This window comes from Pyrgilauda ruficollis, unplaced genomic scaffold (genome assembly GCF_017590135.1).
Source record: "Pyrgilauda ruficollis isolate IOZ18807 unplaced genomic scaffold, ASM1759013v1 scaffold2, whole genome shotgun sequence".
NCBI lineage: Eukaryota > Metazoa > Chordata > Aves > Passeriformes > Passeridae > Pyrgilauda > Pyrgilauda ruficollis.
This window is the reverse complement of record NW_024519206.1, coordinates 20,271,440-20,289,898: the sequence shown is the minus strand read 5'-3', so window position 1 is coordinate 20,289,898 and position 18,459 is coordinate 20,271,440. Positions and strand designations below refer to the sequence as shown.

The following is an 18,459-nucleotide window of genomic DNA, read 5'->3' as shown; positions in this document are numbered from 1 at the left end:
TATTAGAAATAATTTACACCTCTACCCAAGGTGTGAATAACTATATGAATACCTTTTACTGATAACCATTTGTTCTTTGTTTTTTTTCTTTTAAAATTTATTATCTCCATAGTCTTATAGTAGTATTTCTGTGCAGGTAAAATCCATAGGTAACACAGTCTGTTCCCTGTGGTGTCATTTTTTTACTAGAAGCAGACCCATCACACAACAGCAGTCTGAACCATTTTGAGGGGTAGGAAAACTGGGTTTTCTACATGGAAGAAAACATGAGTATGAAGTTCTGTGCAAATCTCTCGTTCACCATATTAGCTGCTTGCTGCAATTGCACAGGGAATTTAGTGCTGTGGTGTTGGTGCAAGGCACAATGAAGGTGTGAACTCCATGTAATGGATGTATTTAAACCATCCTGACAGATTTTAGGCTGCAGTGTATGAAATGGGTGGAGAAGGCCTAGTAAGAAACTGAGAGTCGTCACTTTATGCCTTTACCTGAAGGTGTAGCATGTAATGTAAAATGTAAGCAGCAGTGCTCTGATGTATTTCTAACTGGTTTGGTCAAGCCCTAAGTGTGTGTCTTTTTTCTCCCCAGCTGAGTATTGAACAGGCCCAGGCTGTGGCAGAGCAAGTCGAGATGAAAGCGAAGGTGGTACAGTCTGAAGTCAAAGTCGTGACCACCAGACACAAGAAGGCCTTGGAAGAGCGCGAGTGTGAGCTGCTCTGGAAGGTATGCACCCTTACACTTCGGGTTTGTACTGCTGACAGGTGCTTTTCAAACCAAAAAATTACTCAAAACTCCCACAGAGCCAGATTCTGATATCCAAGGAGAGCTGCCGGTTTCCCTATCCGGAGGCGCTGGTGGGGTTTTGCGGGAGCAGCACAGCCCCACGCGCGGGCTGGGCGCTCCCCCTGCTGGCCCCGCCGCTGCCCCGGAGGAGATCCCCTCTGAACAGTGTCTTCAAAATGCCTTTAATGGGCTGCTCTAGAAGTGGGTACATAGTGTAATTGGTTGTCTGATCCACTCCTCATAAAGGACAGGAGCAAAGCTGCATATCCTATCCTGTCCTTTTTTGTTTTTAGAGAGGCTAGTAAAAGTTCTGTGAGACTAACTTGCACTGTCCCCATCCTTAAAAACCTTTACTGTCAATCAAGGCAGCATCCTCCAAGTAATTTTTTTGAACTAGTATAAGAAAAGAGTATCTACACAATTCTGAACTGATGGGCTCATTTCAGCTCAACAATGGATGTGTGGTATTTTGAGAGGAGGAGAGGAAGTAACAGGCAAGTTTCTTTTTCCAGAGGAGTAATTCAGTGGTCATGGTCCCCTGCAAGAGAAGCTTTGTTTTCTTTTGTAAGTGTCAATAGCAAGATTAAAAGTGCACTTTATATAGTTAGTGTACTTTGAATGCTGCTTTTTTGAGGTTTTGGATTGAGGGCTTTGGATGAGTTCACTTTTCACTGTTAACCTTCTGCAGGAAGCTTGGCAGCTTTATCTTTTAAGGTATTCCTAGTACAGGAGGAGTAAGATCTGCCTCTGAGCTCTTTTTATCCCACTGTGCTGTACAAATACACTTTGTTGGAGTATCTGCACTGAGAGCAAGTTCTCTTCAAGTCAGAAAACATTCTTTTTAGGAAACATGGTGGTAGTAAATGATTTTAGCAAAACAAACTCAGTATATCAAGCTCTTGTATCAAGCATGCTAATAAACAATTTTGTATACCAGGGCTGAATCTAAGGATTAAGCTGAGACCTAAAATCAGTAATTTGTCTTGGACAACTATTGGAAGAAGCGTCTCCAAATTTTTTTTACAGCTTGTTTGTACATATGTTATCTAGTCAGTGTCTAACCAAGGAGTCTTCAGACACTGAGTCTTCCTTCACTAAAACACATTCCAGATATTGTTCTGAGGCCAAGCAAGTATTCAGACATCAGGAAATGTACTTTTGCAACAATAAAACAAAGACATGTTACATTAGTTTTACGAAGCAGGTGTCTTTGCCAGATGGTCCAAAGTGGTTTTTCACAAGTAGGGGCAGACACAGGCTTATATAGTTGAGTTACAAAACAGGCATTTTTGCACCAACTTCAGTCCCTCAAGCAGGGACTGGCAGCAACCTTCTGCGTTATTTGAAGTGACATTCACAAAACATCCTGTTTTAAAGCACAAACTCAGCATGACTGCCAGTATTTACAAGAAAATATTAAAATAATTGGGCCCTAAAAATCCCTGGAGATAGATGTCTGGTATTATCCAGTCACATGAAAAGAGTTCTGGCAGGCAGGGGAATGTCAGGAGCCCACGTGCATTAGCTGATGCTGACTCCCAGCCTGAACTCCATGGGGCAACTTGCTTTATGAAATTGGTCTCAGCTGTGGTTAGTGAAACCTCAGCCTCTGCTCTTCTGGAGAGGCAGCAATAACTTCTGTCCTCCCTGGGGGCTGAATGAGATGTGCCTTTGGATGATCTGTCAAGTACCTTGCAACTAGAAAACAGAATAGCATTTGAGGAAGCAAATAATTACTAGTAAGCAAGTGATTCTTGCTTTCAGATGTCACTCTGATGAAGCAGATCTGCAGAGTAGGAATGTATGGTGTTGCCTGGAGGGTAGGAGAGACTAATAATCCTAAATTTGGATAAGTAATTAGTTTTCCTTGTTTCCTCTTGTCTAGATTGTGATTTTTAGAGGTTTGTTCTGCAGCTGTTTGTCAGCATGCTATTACAACTGTCCAACTAGCTTTTATGTAACAGGAGACCGAAGGAAATCTGTGTTCTGTCTTTCCTGATGTAAGTGTGCTTTTGTCTCCCCCATTTCCCACAAGGTGGAAAAGATTCGCCAAGTCAAGGCCAAGTCACTCTACTTGCAAGTTGAAAAGTTGCGTCAGAACCTAAACAAGCTGGATAACACCATTAGTGCTGTTCAGCAGGTCCTGGAGGAGGGTCGTACCATGGATATTCTTCTGGCTCGGGACCGCATGCTGGCTCAGGTGCAGGAGCTGAAGAACGTCAGAGGCCTTCTCCAGCCACAGGAAGATGACAGGATCATGTTCACCCCCCCTGACCAGGCATTGTATATGGCCATTAAATCCATGGGCTTTGTCAGCAGCGGGGCTTTTGCTCCCTTGACCAAAGCCACGGGGGAAGGTCTCAAGCGGGCGCTGCAGGGCAAGTTGGCCTCGTTCACCGTGGTCGGCTACGACCACGACGGGGAGCCTCGCCTTTCCGGGGGTGACATGATCTCTGCCGTGGTCATGGGCCCAGATGGAAACCTTTTTGGGGCGGACGTCAGCGATCAGCAGAACGGGACCTACCTGGTCAGCTACCGTCCCCAGCTGGAGGGAGAGCACCTGGTGTCCGTGATGATGTGCAACCAACACATTGAGAACAGCCCCTTCAAAGTGATGGTGAAGTCCGGGCGCAGCTACATCGGCATCGGGCTGCCGGGGCTGTCCTTCGGCAGCGAGGGAGACAGCGACGGCAAGCTCTGCCGCCCCTGGGGGGTCAGCGTCGACAAAGAAGGCTTCATCATCGTTGCCGACCGCAGCAACAACCGCATCCAGGTGTTCAAGCCGTGCGGGACCTTCCATCACAAGTTTGGCACGCTGGGCTCCCGGCCGGGCCAGTTCGATCGCCCCGCCGGCGTGGCCTGTGACGTTTCGCGTAGGATCGTCGTGGCCGACAAGGACAATCATCGCATCCAGATCTTCACGTTCGAGGGGCAGTTCATTCTGAAGTTTGGGGAGAAAGGAACGAAGAACGGGCAGTTCAATTACCCGTGGGATGTGGCCGTCAACGCAGAGGGCAAGATCCTGGTCTCTGACACGAGGAACCATCGCGTTCAGCTGTTCGGGCCCGACGGCGTGTTCCTTAACAAGTACGGCTTCGAAGGGGTACTCTGGAAGCACTTTGATTCCCCCAGAGGTGTGACGTTCAATCACGAGGGCCACTTGGTAGTGACGGACTTCAATAACCATCGCCTCTTGGTCATCCATCCGGACTGCCAGTCGGCGCGCTTCCTGGGCTCCGAGGGCACCGGCAACGGGCAGTTCCTGCGCCCGCAGGGAGTGGCGGTGGATCAGGAAGGGCGCATCATCGTGGCTGACTCCAGGAACCACCGGGTGCAGATATTCGAGTCCAATGGTAGCTTTTTATGCAAGTTTGGCACTCAGGGAAGCGGCTTTGGCCAGATGGACCGTCCTTCAGGTATCGCTGTCACCCCTGATGGCATGATCGTTGTGGTCGACTTTGGAAACAATCGAATTCTCGTCTTCTAATCTGTGTTTGAATTAGGAAGAAACTGTCTCAGGGAAATTCTTCTAAGAGAAAATGAAAAAATACAACGTTAATTCAAACCTACCTCATCTTTAATTTTTTTACAGATGAATGTACTTACCTTTTCTGCAGGGAGTGAGCCTGTAAAATTGAATTCTATCTACCTCATTGTCCTCCTCGCCCCCTTCCCATCCCCACATACTCATAGTTCAGAACGTTTTACCTCTTTCCCCCCGATGGGGTTTCATGCACAAACAAGAATTGCTGTGCACATTAGGTGGTTTGTGTGGTGAGTTCTGTTAGACTAAGCCAAGAAAGGCGCTATGTAACTTCTTAAATGGAGAAAATGGTAGTAGATGTTTGTAGAGAATTTGTGTTCTTGACCATTCTGCAGTTCTGTGGGTGGGGACATGGGAGGGAGGGACATTTGTTGTTGTTGTTGGTTTTGTTTTGTTTTTTGGTTTTTTTTTTTTTTTTTTCATTGCTGCTGCAGCAGAGAACTTTTTCCTGTTCTCCTTTTTATACCTCAGTGTGTTTGATTTACTGGCGAGCACAGCATCTTGTTCCCAGACCACTTTGAACGTTTTGTGAAAGTGAGTGAGATTCACTTGCCAGGAAGAGCAAGTTTGTATCTTTTTTGGCATTTCTGTGTATTTTTTTACTGAAACACAGTAATTTAACAGCACAAAGTGAAGCTGATGAAAATGCACAAAAATTCTTTAAGTTTAAACCAAATTGTTCATTTTAGTGGCTTAGTGTGGTCATTGTAAAGTTTAGATAAAAGGCAAGGCTTCCTTTAGTGTATCCTGTTATTGAGAATTTCATTTTTACCTCTTTTCACCTGAAAGCTAAATTAGTTTGAAAAAAGCTACTGTTTCTTTCTATCAGTGCCCCTAATCTAGGTAACAGAAGAGGTTAGAAGGAGCATTGAAACAGGGAAAAATCAAACCCTTTTGATTTACTTTCTTGTGAAATGACTTAGCATTTTTTTTTGCCCCTTCCCATAGAGAAACCTTAAGGGAATAATGTTTGAATTTGTTAGAAGTGGTACCTTTTTCCAAAAGTAAGAAATAAGCACAGCTTTGGAGATTCAGGGTGTGATTTGGAGAAGTCAAAAGTTGTTTTGTTTTGGGTTTTTTTGTTCAGAGAGGATTGCAATAACTCTATCACTGATTAATTTTTTTTTTTTTTTTTGATCTTCTGGCTTCCCCAGAGAGTTGGACTGAAGATTTTGGGAATAGCTACTGTAGCTTTTAGGGTGGGTGGGGTGGGCCTGGAGCTCCCTGCTGCAGGATCTCTGGCTGCAGATCCAAGTGAAGAGTTACCAGTACCAGCTAAAGGCAAACTGCATCAAGGTGGAACTTTGCTGCTTTTTTCCCAGGGCAGTACCAAAGACTTCTGTGTAAAATTAATGTATATGATCCTTAAAAGCTTGGAGGCAGAGGGAAGTTTGCCCTTTCGGGGATATAGAAACTGGTGTTCTGAGAAGCAGAAACGTTTGGGGAGAATAGAGATCTCTTTAGCAAAATGTGACTTTGAGTCCCTGGAAGGATTTAGTTTTATTCTTTAATTTCCTGCATTCCAGTTTAGCTGTTCAAGCAGATATGGTCTCTACAGACCTGCAGCTTCACCCACTGGTGTTGGCAAACAATAATTGTTTAAAGTGGGCAACAGAGGGCTCTTCCTGCTCTCTGCAATGGAAAAACTGATGTGTCAGTACTCTTGAGTTTGGAAATGCCATGGGATTTACCTTACTGTTTGCAAGAGAAGATCTTTGAAATGTAAATGTTGTCAAAAAGTCTGAAGAGCCTTAACCGTCCTGCAAGGAAAGGGTTCATCTGTCTGCCAGCCACCATGCACAAAAGTGACCTGAGGTTGAAAGGCTCTTTACAAGTTCGTGAGAAATCACAAGGTGCACTTTCCTTCTTGCTGCTTTTCCCCTCCAAGGAGTGTGAACTTTCTGAGTTTTGTAGAAATACCAATGATGTGTGCAGACGGAGAGAGCTGCCACTTTAGAGGAGGCTTAAACTAAAGGACCAGAAAGAGACAAGAAAGATTCATGAGATGGCAAAACCTCTTTCAAAAGAAGGGTGAGGAAAACCACCTAAATTAAATGGGATGAAACAACTGTGCTGCCTTTCAGCCAAAGCCTCAAGGAAGCAAACTCTTCAAAGCAGTGTGTTTCAGTTAGGCTTAATCTTAGGATGGCATGGTTTAAAAACAGTCTTGAAAGGATAATCTTTTATACAGATGTCTGTCATTAAATTTCTGTGGCCACACAGAACATGTATCAAAGAGAGCTGGTTTACCTTCAAGTTTTGCAAGTTCTGCCTGTGTGCATGCCTCCCTTCTTGGGGGTGGCCTACAGTTGTGACAGACATCCATGGTTGTCTTGTGTTATTCAGCCCAAGAACTATTTGCAGCTTGGGCTGTGAAAACTAATAGCCTGCAAGATCCAGATACCAAAGAATAGTGGTTTAAAAAGCTTTAATGTTTAGTCTGCAGCGTCCTTGCAGTTATCCTGTCATGTCTTAATGAAAATGCCAGGTCTCTAAATACTTTGACCAGAGTGGCTGACAGTGTTGAAGTGTCCTAGAAATGCTCTTGTGCTTAAATGCTTGTGGGGTTTGCCCTTCTCTGTGGCTAGAAGGGAGTTGTTTTTCATTTAAAAAAAAAAAAAAAAAAAAAAAGTTAAGTGTGCAGTCAGGATTGTGTTGAACTGGAGGAAAGTTTTGCCCCCCCAGCCTGCACCGTGTGGAAGGTGACAGACACTGAAGTTGCCCTTTGCTTTTTGAATGGAGCCATTGCACAACCCCCCAGCCCAGCTCAGTCAGGAAGAGGAGTGACTTAAACTCTTTCTAAGTTGCTGTCTATTTAACTCAGTGGGATTTGCTTGCAAACCGAACCTTGAGTGTTTGACCTCATGTTGTTGGGGAGCTTTTTCGTTTTAAAAACACTACTATTTAGCTACCCAAAAGAATTCCTTATCTTTGTGATAGATAGTGCTAAGCACACTTGGTCTCATTGAAAAGTGGTAGTGTAGCTTATAAAATGGAGTGTTTTATATGCAATGAAAAAAAGTAGTGCTAATATACAATGCCAACATCAGGTGCCCCGTAGAGGCTTATTAAAAAGTAATAAATGAGATTCCAACCTTGCTCTGCTTTTCCATGCATGTTCTCAGGTTAATGCCCCAGTATCATAATGTCCATGCATGCAGAGAGGAAAAGCAAGGCTTGGAAGCTGGATTGCAAACCAAACGAGCATTCAGAGTAACCTTCTTAACTAGGGGAAATGGCCTGGAGAAGGGTAAAGTGAGCGTGTGCCTCTTCGTTGGGGAACAGCAAATGTGAGGGACAGAGCTGTCTACTCGAACTCCCAAAGGATTTTCTCTGCCAGGTTAAACCAGTGGCTCTCTGTAAACCTTTTGCTTGACAAAATGTTATCAGCAATCAGTGTGGCTGGTTTGGGTGCTCCGCATATACAGCAATCTTGTCCTTTCTCAGAATATTTAAGCAGGAACTTCAGTAGCAAACTGAAGCAGATTCAGTACTTGATAATGCAGGTCCTTCACATAACTTGCTCCTTTTGATTTAGTACATTTTAAGTATAATTTATTTAAGGAGGCCCATAAACTTGAAACTTTTACAGAAAGCAAGGAAAGGAAGATAACACCTGAAAACTAATGCGTGTTAGGGCCAGGCATAACCAACCCGGGAGAAAGAACAAGTCACTTGGATATGGCATTCCCTTGGAATTGAAGGAAAGTGGGCCCAGTCCGTTACGTTACAGTTAAACCAAAATTGATTTCTGAAGAGAGCAGGTTTATAGACTCATCTTGCCATAACTTTGATCATAAGATTTCTTTGTTCAGTTTTAGTTTAAAAAAAATATTGTGCCAAAGTTTTGTTTATTTTTTAAAGGAGTGTAAGCCAAATGGTGCCAAAAGGTAATAGGGTATTTAAAAGTAGAGATATTTAGAGAAACAGTTTGGAACTGTATAAAAAAGGAACACTGGTACTTGAGTTAGACAAATATTGTACCTTTGGTCTTTGAGTCCTTGGGAGTTGGAAACCCAGTTTGCTGTGGTACAAAATGCACAACTAGAGATGCCACTATCTTTTGCTTGAAGTTCTACCTCACTTTGCAGAAGTAAATCATCTACCTCAATTTAGCATCAGACAGGTTTGGGAAATAGTTGAGAATCTGCCTGGGTGAAGGATTCATCCTGCCTGTTGGAAAAGCATTTAAATTGAAACAGAGATACTAAGTGTGTACTATGTGGTGACTGCTTGCTTTTGTTTGCTTTTGTTTTTGCTGCCTGCCTATGGAGATATTAAGCTGCCCTTGCTAGAGAATCTGTAAATAAAACCAAATGTTCAGGCAAACTGGACTGAGACCTGAAAAGCTTCTGAGTTTGTTCTGGTTTCACTACGAGGTATGGAAGTGTAAACTTTTGTTCAGTATTACGACACTACTGGTTGACTTGACATACTTCATGTTCATTTGCAGTGTTCTTATGTCCTTAAGACCTTTAGGTCTTCTCTCTACAAGAGAAAAACTTTATGCATGCCTACCAATGTGTCCTGTTTGGGAGGACTGGTGTTAGGATTGCTGTAAACACAATGCTATACCAAATGCTTGAAGGGAATAAGGTCCTGGTTTTTTATTTTATTGACTTGGTGATTGTATTAGTAGCTTGCTTGACTCAATGGGATTTTTTCCACCATGACAAAGCAATCGAGTTCCTATTCCTGGAGGGCAGCTTAGGTTCAGACATACTCAGGAGAGGCAGTTTAAAACCAGTGTCTTGGGGTTTTAGGCAAGTTAAGTAGTGACATGCAACGTACCCCGTTTTACCTGTGGAGTTAAGTTGAAGAAGCATATTTTCAGACTACTCTATTGGAGGAAAAAAAAAGTCATTTTTCCTCCCCAGCTCATACTAAGGGGTGGCAGAAGTGGGTACAGGAGACCCCTAATAACAACAGGCTGTGTTGGGTTTGGTAAATGTTATGGTGGGAAATGTACATTGATGTCTCTAAGTGATCTTACGGGTTAACAAGCCAGACTGGCATCTTTTTCCATCATTGTTCAACCAATAATGGTTCTAAAAATGCTTTGTGTACCTGCATGGTCTTAGACCTTCTATTAATGATTGTATCAACTTACAAACTCAGGTAGATAATTTTTTAAGCTCTTTTCATAGAGCCTTACTGACTGAATGTTAAGTGTCTGTGTACTGATGTAGTTAAGTAACTTCCTTTTGAACTACCAGACTAGTTAAAAAAAAAAGTCCTTTTATAGGTTTGTAGAGTACTTTTCAGACAATGTAGTAGTTTTCCCTTCAGAGGGAGAGATGCCTGTTTCTGAGGGGTTTTTTTTAGTGGTTTTTGTTTTGTTTTTTCTCTGAAATGACTAAGAGGTTTTTAACTAGTTTGTAAGGTTTGCTTAGTCACCTGAGTTGGTGGGGGTTTCTGTGACTCTTGTTTGTACTGTGCATTACCTGTCATGCCCTGCTCGCTTCGTGCACGGGTCCTTGGAGGAGTTGAGGGTGTGAAACACATGCCTGCAATTTAACTCAAATAGAAGTTGCAAGCCTTGAACAAAATGAAGCTCAGCCCCATGAAACCAATGTCAAACATGTGCTTCCCCCCCCTGCAATTGGCTGTAGATGTATGCCCCATCTTAGAAAATTTTCACTAGTGATTTATAAGTAGCATTGCCTCAGTGCAGATTTGCATTGGGATCCAGGCTGATCTTGTCATTCTTTGGATGTTGGGATCTTGAGTTGATTTGGTTTCTTAGTTTCCTCTTCTGTTGTTTCTTTTCTACTTTAGTAACTAATCATGCTGCTCTCCTAATAATAATAAAATATCTCAGGAGGTCAGACAGTGCTCTGCTTTTAATGAGCTGCTCAGAGCTTTTATATCTAATTGAAAATGAGTCAGGCTGTGACAAAAATTGCCGTGCTCCAAAAAGGGCATCACATTTCTACTTGGACAAAAAGTCATACAATATTTACTTGTCAGATGTTGAGTACTGCAGAGAAGAAAGCATGACAGGTTATGTGCAAACTTTTAAGTAGAATAAGTGAACAAAATGTTAGAATCCTTGTGTTAATGGAGGCTTCTGAATGTATCTTTGTGGTCCATAGGGAAGGCTGAAGGATGTAGCAAGGAGACGATGTATCAGCTACTGGCAGCCTTAAAACAAAGTCAGTGTCTCTCTGGACTTTAAAATGTTCCTATGCAGTTTATTTTATTTTTGTTTAATCAAATAAATGTGAGGTTTTTTTTCACGGCAACTCTGTGTGTATGTGTGTTTCTGTACTACTCAGAAAAAGCCTTCTCTTCTGTCAGGATGCCAAAAAGAAAAAGCTCCTCCTAGTTGTCTGTGTTATTAGAAAAAGTCCTCGTTGTCATGACTGGAGAAGAGAACTGTGATATTGAACTCACTGCTTCAAACTCCATCCTTTTTCCCCAGTATTTTGCTGGAAAGTTTCTGGTTTAACTTTTTTAGGTCCATTTCTAGGTTTCCTTTCCTTCACCTTGGCCGCTGAAAGAATGCTTCTTCTGCATGGCAGTTAAAGCAAAGCCACCAGAACATTTAATAAGTCTCTCTGACATCTTACAGGGCAGCCTGTGAACAAATTTTGGGTTAGTGGAAAGCTGCCATTTTTCCTCACTACCTTGGAAAAGGTTTGAAAAGAAATGGTGAGCATAGGAAGATGCTCTTCAAGTGAGGTTTGAGAATTAAAGCCACTGACTGAATTCCCAGCATGGATAGCAGTGGAGGTGGATTCCAGGCTCTGGGAGTCCTGGCTGCTTTAGCTTTTCAAAGCCAAGGTGCCTTCTGGGCCTGTACAACTGTAGGGCTCTCAGCACCATTCATCAAAATCCTTCACCAGGCCATTGCTTTCCTCCTGCTGGGGCAGCTGGCAACATGTCAGCAGTACAGAGAGCCCTTCGGGAGGGAGGGAGGGAGGGAGGGAGGGAGGGAGGGAGAAGAGGGGAGGCAAGAACAGAGGCTGCCCAGGTGAGTTTGTCCAGCTTTCTGTGTTACTCTGCATTCCCTTGGCTCCTCTTCCTGAAGACAACTGGAACCCAAAAGCTCCCTGAACAGCAGGAGACAGCTCAGGACACTGCTGGATGAGTGCTGTGCAGTCCTTGCACTGGGGCCATGGGCAGAGCTAAAGGTTCTGACAGGAGAAGCAGCAGTGGCCACAGGCACGGTGCAGGAGCAGTCCTGAGGCAGCAGCATGGCTTGTGGTGTGTGTGGGGGGAAAGGGAATGCACCCCCTTTCTCCTGCTGTGGGAATGTGAGCCAGTGTGCTGCTGCAGGGCGATCCTGGAGGTGAGGGGAGAGCGAGGGGAGAGCGACAGGCACCCTTTCCTTCAGGAAGGGGCCCAAAGCGAACTGCTGAGCATTACTGGGTTTACTACCTTAGCCCACTGCTGAGCCTGGGCTGCTCACGCTCCCCGTTTTTCTACCGAAGGACAGCTCACCGTCTTACTTGGCCTTCGTTTCTTTCCCACCAGAGATGAAAAGAATTGAAGGGAGAAGCCAGGTTCTTGGCTGCTGCCTCCCTTGATGTGTTACGGTATTTATTTTTTTCGTTTCTGTTAATAACAAACGCTGAGAGCCGTCATCACCAGCCGTCCATCCCTCTGTGCGAGGGAGCGAGGCGGGGCTGCTGTGGGGGCTGAGCCGCCGCAGGGCAGCGGGCCGGCGGCTGCGATAAGATGTGCCTTATCTGGGAAACAACTGCATCCTTCACCGAGCCCGGGCACGGCCAGAGCATCTTTTGCATGTGAATGCCCCGCATTCCTGGGGGGGCGGGGAAGAATCTTCTCTATTCAGGGCCCGGGACCACACAGGGAGCATCTTGAACCTTTTTGTATTTAATCAGTCAATCTACTCTGAGGTAAAAGATCTATCAGCTCCCTTTCTTCTCTCTTTCAGAAAGGCGATCGCTACCAACTTAATCCTGATACTTTTTTTATTCCTAGTGTTTCCAAACTGCTTGCCCCTACCTGAGGACAAGGGTGCGTTGCAGGGATAGAAAAGTTCCTGAGAACGGCAGCTACTGGGCTGTATTCTAAAGGATGGAAAAGCAGGGCAGGCAGTTATGTGACACGAGTCAGAGCAGCAGGTCGCAAGCCTGCTCTGGCCTGCTTCCTGCTGGAGACACACCTGTGCTCACTCTACAACTTGCACATTGCTGAATACACTTGCTGTATTGTTTCTGTCAGCTGATGTTGGATACCAATCCTGCTGCCTTCCTCTCCTGGACACATCTGCGTTCCCTCACACTCACGGTACTGAGAGCAGAAGGGGCAGCCCCGAATCCAAGGTGCTGCTGGGAGAAGTGACCTCTTGCTGCTGGCTGGAGGCAAAGTACAATGCCAGCAGCACAGGGAGATAAGGTGGTAGCTCAGCTCTGCCCTGGAGATTATCAGGATAGCTGAAATGGCACAAAACAGCCCTGGAGGGACTGTGAGGAGTGCTGGGCTCCAATTATCTTATGCCTCTCCTCCCCTCCTGTGCTCACTGTAAGTAACCAGAGGGTCCTTGATTATGCTCCATCTTCGAGTAATAGGCAATTTTTAATTTTTTTTTTTTTTTTTTTTTTTTGTTAAAGAGAGAGATATTCCTCTACATTGGAAACTAGATTAAAACCCTGCCACAATTTGCCCCCCCGGCAAAGAAAAACAACCCAAAAACCCCCTAAAACCCCATCAAAAACACCCAAAAAATCCCCCCACCCACCCAATCCCCTGCTCCCCACCAAAAAATCCACAAGAAAAACCTACAAAAAACCACCCCAAACCCAGCCTTTTTCGTATAGCCAAATCCATTCTTCCATAGCTGCACCATTATACCAGGAAGAGGGGGAAAAAAATCACACAAAAAGCCACAAAGGAGAAAAAAAAAAAAAGCCAACAGAAACAGGTTCCCTCTTTGTTGAGGAAGAGCATGACTTACATGTGTTAAAACAACAGCCAACACAACTGCTCCTTCAGCAGGATTTTACTTCAGGTATATGGTTTTCTCCACTCACTGCTCTCCCCTCTATTCTCTTCAAAAAGAGCTGCATTACACACTTGGATAATATTTTTTTTGGTAAATAAACTGCCACTCCTATTCAAAGCAGGTACTAACCTCCCATCATTCATGAAATAACCTTTACAAACAAGTCTTTTGGTTTACATCTTTTATTAAAAATTTACATAAACACACTCCAGCAATTGGGGTATTCAGGTGTCCTAGGTTAAAAAAAATATACAAAATCCCAAGCCCCCCTGACCAGGGCAGCAGCAGGTTCAAGCACAACCTCACTTCCTTTGAACAGTGGTGAAAGCTGGCATCTGAATGGGCTGGATGGAGTGGACTGGCTGGAAAACAGGCTTTTTCCGCATGTCAGAGAGTGTTTTCACAGAAGGGAGCAGCTGGTTCCTCTTGATGATCTGCAGTGCCAGCTGCGTGTTACCTACAAGACAAGTTTCAATTAAAAAACCCAAAATACCATTTAATGACATATGAATTGCTGTTCAGGGACAGAGCTGATGAGCCAGCCCTGGGCCCAGGCCAGGTACACCAGCAGCCCTTCCTCTCCAGTGCAATGCTGGCACAGATAGGAAAAGCAGTAGACAACAGGAAATTTGAAAAAAAATTAGTTTTGATTGAGTTCACCTGTTCTTAGCTGAAGACATCAAGCTTTTACCTCAGAGCTGGAAGATGCCAAAGCACCTTCTAATTTCTGAAAGGTCACCTCTTCTCTCTCCCAGCTACACAGTGAGGTTCTAGATCTCATACAAAATGCCCTCAACACTATGACACTGCAGACAGTAATGCAAATGCCAATGGAATAAAAGATATTTTTAAAAGAAGAAATCTGATTTTCAACTGTATGTATAGTCCATCAAACAACTACCACTATACACGGAAAACTTACTCTTTGTTAAAAATTGAACTTGTAAAATTACAGGAGAAAAGACACTGAGTTGTAAGGAGAGTATTTCTCCCTCATAATTTTCTTTCCCTGAAGTTTTTGTTTCAGAAGAGATGCACCATTTTGTTGTCTTTATAGAACAAAAAATGCCTTTAACATCTTTTAGTCATGTACTTAGAAGAGAGTGAGAGATGTAAATCCCACTTTCTACTCTCTTCTGCTCTGTACATCTTTGTTGCAGAAATAAAGGTTTCTAAAATTCCAATTCAGAAGCATCCTTGTAAGAAAAGCTTTGCAGAAGTCTCAATTCTAAATGCAAATGCTCAAATCCTCTGCCTGCCTGCAGTGCAACATCACTGAAGGGGAACAGGCACACAGAACATCTCATAACACTTAGATATGAAGTGCCCCCTAAGGAGCACAGGTCTGCAACCATGACAGATTCAAGCAGCAGCTGCACCAGTCTGCTCACACTGCAGAATCCAAGTGCAACCTTTCCAGTTTCCCATTATGTAGAACTTTCTCCTCCTACCAATGAAGTGAACCTTCAAAGGAAAATATTGTGGAAGAGAAAGTTATCAGTAGTACAAGCTTTGCTGCCATACTTGCTACACAGGCCTTGACACAACTTTGGGAAACATGGATTGTTGGCTTTTAATGGAGAAAGCTTTTCAAACCCTCTTTATAGTAGAAACTTCATCAAGGGTTTCACTGAACCTATCCAAGACTGCTGACTTCTGCACCAAGATAGAAAACTTCAGCTCAGGAAATGAACATTTAGGAGATCTGGAGTGTGTAAGAATAGGATGGCAATAAACTATGGAAGTAAAGGTTCACATACATGGATCCACAGAAGTGTAAGATGGAGGCAGGCCTAAAGGATATTGCTCAAAATACTGGCACAACTCTCTCTATAGAGCAGGAATGATGACTGCTGCCCTCCTCCTTTTGTATCCCAGACTTAGGTTGCAGGAACATCCCAGCTTACCGTTCTGCAATTCAAGATACACAGCCAGCAGGATGGCCTCTGGAGGGATCTCTTTGGGGTGGATCAGCGATGCAGCCTTATTGAAAAAGAAGAGGGTGGAGAGAAAAAGTGCTTAAGAGAAAGATCCAGAACAAAGAAAGTGCCCCTTGACAAGATTGCTACCACCATCTTAGGTAACAAAACTAAATAATGATTCATCAACTGAGACCAGATTTTTTCAAACTCATACACTCCATCAGTTTTAAGCATGCAAGGATAGACTGCAAGATTATCTACATAGCAAGATTGTTTCACGCTAATTAGCAGGACCATCTGCTGTGTGCTTATGTTCATATGGATCTGTATTTCTTGGGCCAGCCTAGCGTGCTTTCTTGGTGAGGTGGCAGGTGAAGAAGGTAACCTCCACTGCTCCAAAGTTCAGAATACAAAGTTAACAAGGATTGTTATTAATTAGCTTTCCATATACAACCATTTTTCACCTATGAAGTCAATGAATTTACTGTAGATGCAGAGCCCCACCACATTTTCTATCAATGGGTGGCCTTGCACTCCTCTGGGCTTTATACAAGTGTTACAGAGCCCAAGCAGAGACACCTGTCCCATCATAAGAAGCCTCAGGAGGAAAAAGAGTCAAACAACTGCCTTAAGTAGCCGAGAGCCTCATAGAATTTGAATCTGTTCACATACACAACACTGGGAAGTAATTTGGAAGCTGCTGTTTGAGTTTGTAGCTCAGCAATGCATCCAAGCAGTCTTCCTGACAGACAGGAGTGGCTGCAAAAACAGAAACATCAAGACTGAAAGAGATGGGTCCCAACCATGAGAAAGACCAAGTGACGTGACAGGCTAAGTGGAGACAGCATTTCAAAAGCAGTACTTGAGAATTCTTGGGACAAGAGGCAGACAAAGAGCATACTTGCAGCAGAATTGCACTTTGTTCTCACAGCCCTAAAGATAGTAGTTCTGATGGTGAGTTACTAAATGACTAGGGAGAAAACCTTCTCTGAATTATAACAATTAATACTAGACCATTAAAAAGACCACAAAAAAACTCAAACAAGTTAACTTAAAAAAACGTGAAAAGGCTTCCCAGCCATCTTTCATTGTTCTGATACGACCTAAGGAAAATAAAATGCTGCCTATAGTTACTGAACTTCTTACACAAGTAAGAAATTTGGAATTACTTTTGTTTTTAATACAGATTGGTTCATAAAGACAGAATAAAGGCACTATCTCAGCAGGGTCTGGAAATAAGCCTGGGCTGTGAAATCACCAGAATTCACTGTGATCAGAATGGCACTTTGAAGGAAGTACATTTGTTCTTAAAGGTGCTTTGAGGTTTGTTTTCCATACCTGATGAAGACACTTTCGAGCTTTGTCATATTCACTCCTCAAGCAGTAAGCACTTCCAAGGTTAAATAACATCATTGTTCGAGCAGACGTGACTGAACTGGGGTAACACTGTGGTGTCTGCTTGCCAGCTGCAATTAAAAGAAAATAAAATTCTTTTTTTCCTTACACTTTTATTCCAACTGGCCAAGTAAGTTCTTGTACTCTGCTGAATACAGTGGCCGGTACTTACAAGATTCCATTGCCTCATTCTCTCCTTTGTCAGACCCTGCAAAGAAAAAACATACACAAACACATCATGTTCTGTGACCTTTTTTAAAGGTTATTACAAAAATAATACAAAGATACAAATTTTATGCTTTCTTCACAGTCTGACATTAAAGAGGGAAAACAGTTTGCTCAAGAGTTTACGTCATTCAAGACTCCCTATCTTCAGTGTTGTGCTTTTAGATGTGCAGATGAGTATAGTGAGTTTAAACTGCAGGCATGTCACTGGAATCAGAGCTGCTGTAGACTCCACTATACAGATGGTTCTGAAGTACTTTTCTCTAACAGAATGTACACTCCCAACAAGAAGACTAAGATACAGATTAACTAAGCTCTCTCTCACCAAAGCAGACTGCAGTGGTATGACAAAGCCTGGTTTAAAGACCAAAAAGCTGGAAGAGATGGTATAAAACTCAAACTTAACCATAATAGCACTTAACAAAAGCAGCTTTCAAAAGTTTCCTTCAAACAAGTCAAAATTCTACAATATACAGTCCTATTAATGCTACAGAATTAACCATCTCATAGGAATGACAAACAAGGAAAAGACACACCAAACACAAAGTGGGAACTGAAGCCAGGAAAATAAAAACACAACAACAAAACAACAAACAACACCCTCCCACACCCTGCAATAACCTACAGGTCTTAAAACAAAATGTCTTAATCATAATTCTATTTGTGTCAAAGTTACAGCAGGAAGGCAGCTGAAAGCATAACCAGTTATAATGAAGTGTGGATGCATTAACCTTGATCCTGCTCATTTGAAGAGATCCCAAGGGAAACATCAGTGACATTCTCGGGGTTCAAGTGAGTGATGGCATCAGATATTCTGTCTAGAGAGATGAGAGCTTCTGCTGCATACAAATGCCCGAGAAACCTAAAACAGCAAAGGGTCAGGGTACAAATGTCAGCACAGCAATCCCCACAGTTTGTTATGAGAGACAAACAATGCAGTTTTTAATGTGAGCACACGGGAACTGTTACTGGGAACAATAGCATGGAAGTTAACTTGCCGCGTATTGTCATAATTCTATTCCAGTTCTACCATTTACTGCTTTTAGGCACCAAAGTTATAAAAAAATTCCACACCTGAATAATGACAATTCATCCATCCACAGGAGTCTCCATTACACAGAGAAAGTACCTTGGTGGGGCCTTATTCTGAGAATTAAGAAAAGCCACCCCAGAATATGGGTAGATCTACAATTTAAAGTGTTACATTATTTTACATTCAATAAAAATAAGGACCTATTTTCCTGGGACCAAGATGCACACCTCTTTGTCTTTGCAAAAGACCTGTTATTTAGCATTTCTTTCATTACATAACGGTAACACAAAATTATGTGTTACCTTGCAAACTCCTCAAAGATCTTGCTAATACAATGACTGTGCAAAAGGATGAGCTGCAGTAGTGTGAAAAATAGAAGCCAAAGAATTTAATTGGCATGGACCAGTTTAAAGCATGGTGCCAGCATATAAAAATAAGCACGAGTTTCCTTGCCTTCCTTCTACATTACCAGTTTTGAACAATATTACTACTGTAAAAACCTCTGCTATACTTTATTCTGTGCATTAAATGCACAGTGTCAGAAGGATAGGAGTGAGGTTGCCTTCTTTGAATTTGTAGAGCT

The 18,459-nt window shown here is 43.0% G+C and overlaps 2 protein-coding genes across 4 annotated transcripts in view; one reads left to right on the top strand and one right to left on the bottom strand.

Annotated features, from left to right (window-relative positions):
- TRIM71 (tripartite motif containing 71) overlaps positions 1-4,323 on the top strand; it is a 54,333-nt gene extending 50,010 nt beyond the window's left edge. Inside the window, 2 exon segments of the mRNA XM_041466677.1 lie at positions 589-723; positions 2,819-4,323. Coding sequence (XP_041322611.1) covers positions 589-723; positions 2,819-4,270 — 1,587 coding nt within the window. The 3' untranslated portion in view covers positions 4,271-4,323.
- A 9,144-nt stretch (positions 4,324-13,467) lies between these two features.
- CNOT10 (CCR4-NOT transcription complex subunit 10) overlaps positions 13,468-18,459 on the bottom strand; it is a 32,500-nt gene continuing 27,508 nt past the window's right edge. For all 3 annotated transcript variants that reach the window (XM_041466366.1, XM_041466367.1, XM_041466368.1), the window contains 5 exons: positions 17,575-17,705; positions 16,791-16,826; positions 16,562-16,689; positions 15,209-15,284; positions 13,468-13,758 (listed from right to left, as the gene is read on the bottom strand). In XM_041466366.1, the coding sequence (XP_041322300.1) occupies positions 13,604-13,758; positions 15,209-15,284; positions 16,562-16,689; positions 16,791-16,826; positions 17,575-17,705 (526 nt within the window). In that variant the 3' untranslated portion in view covers positions 13,468-13,603. The remainder of the gene's footprint in view (positions 13,759-15,208; positions 15,285-16,561; positions 16,690-16,790; positions 16,827-17,574; positions 17,706-18,459) is intronic.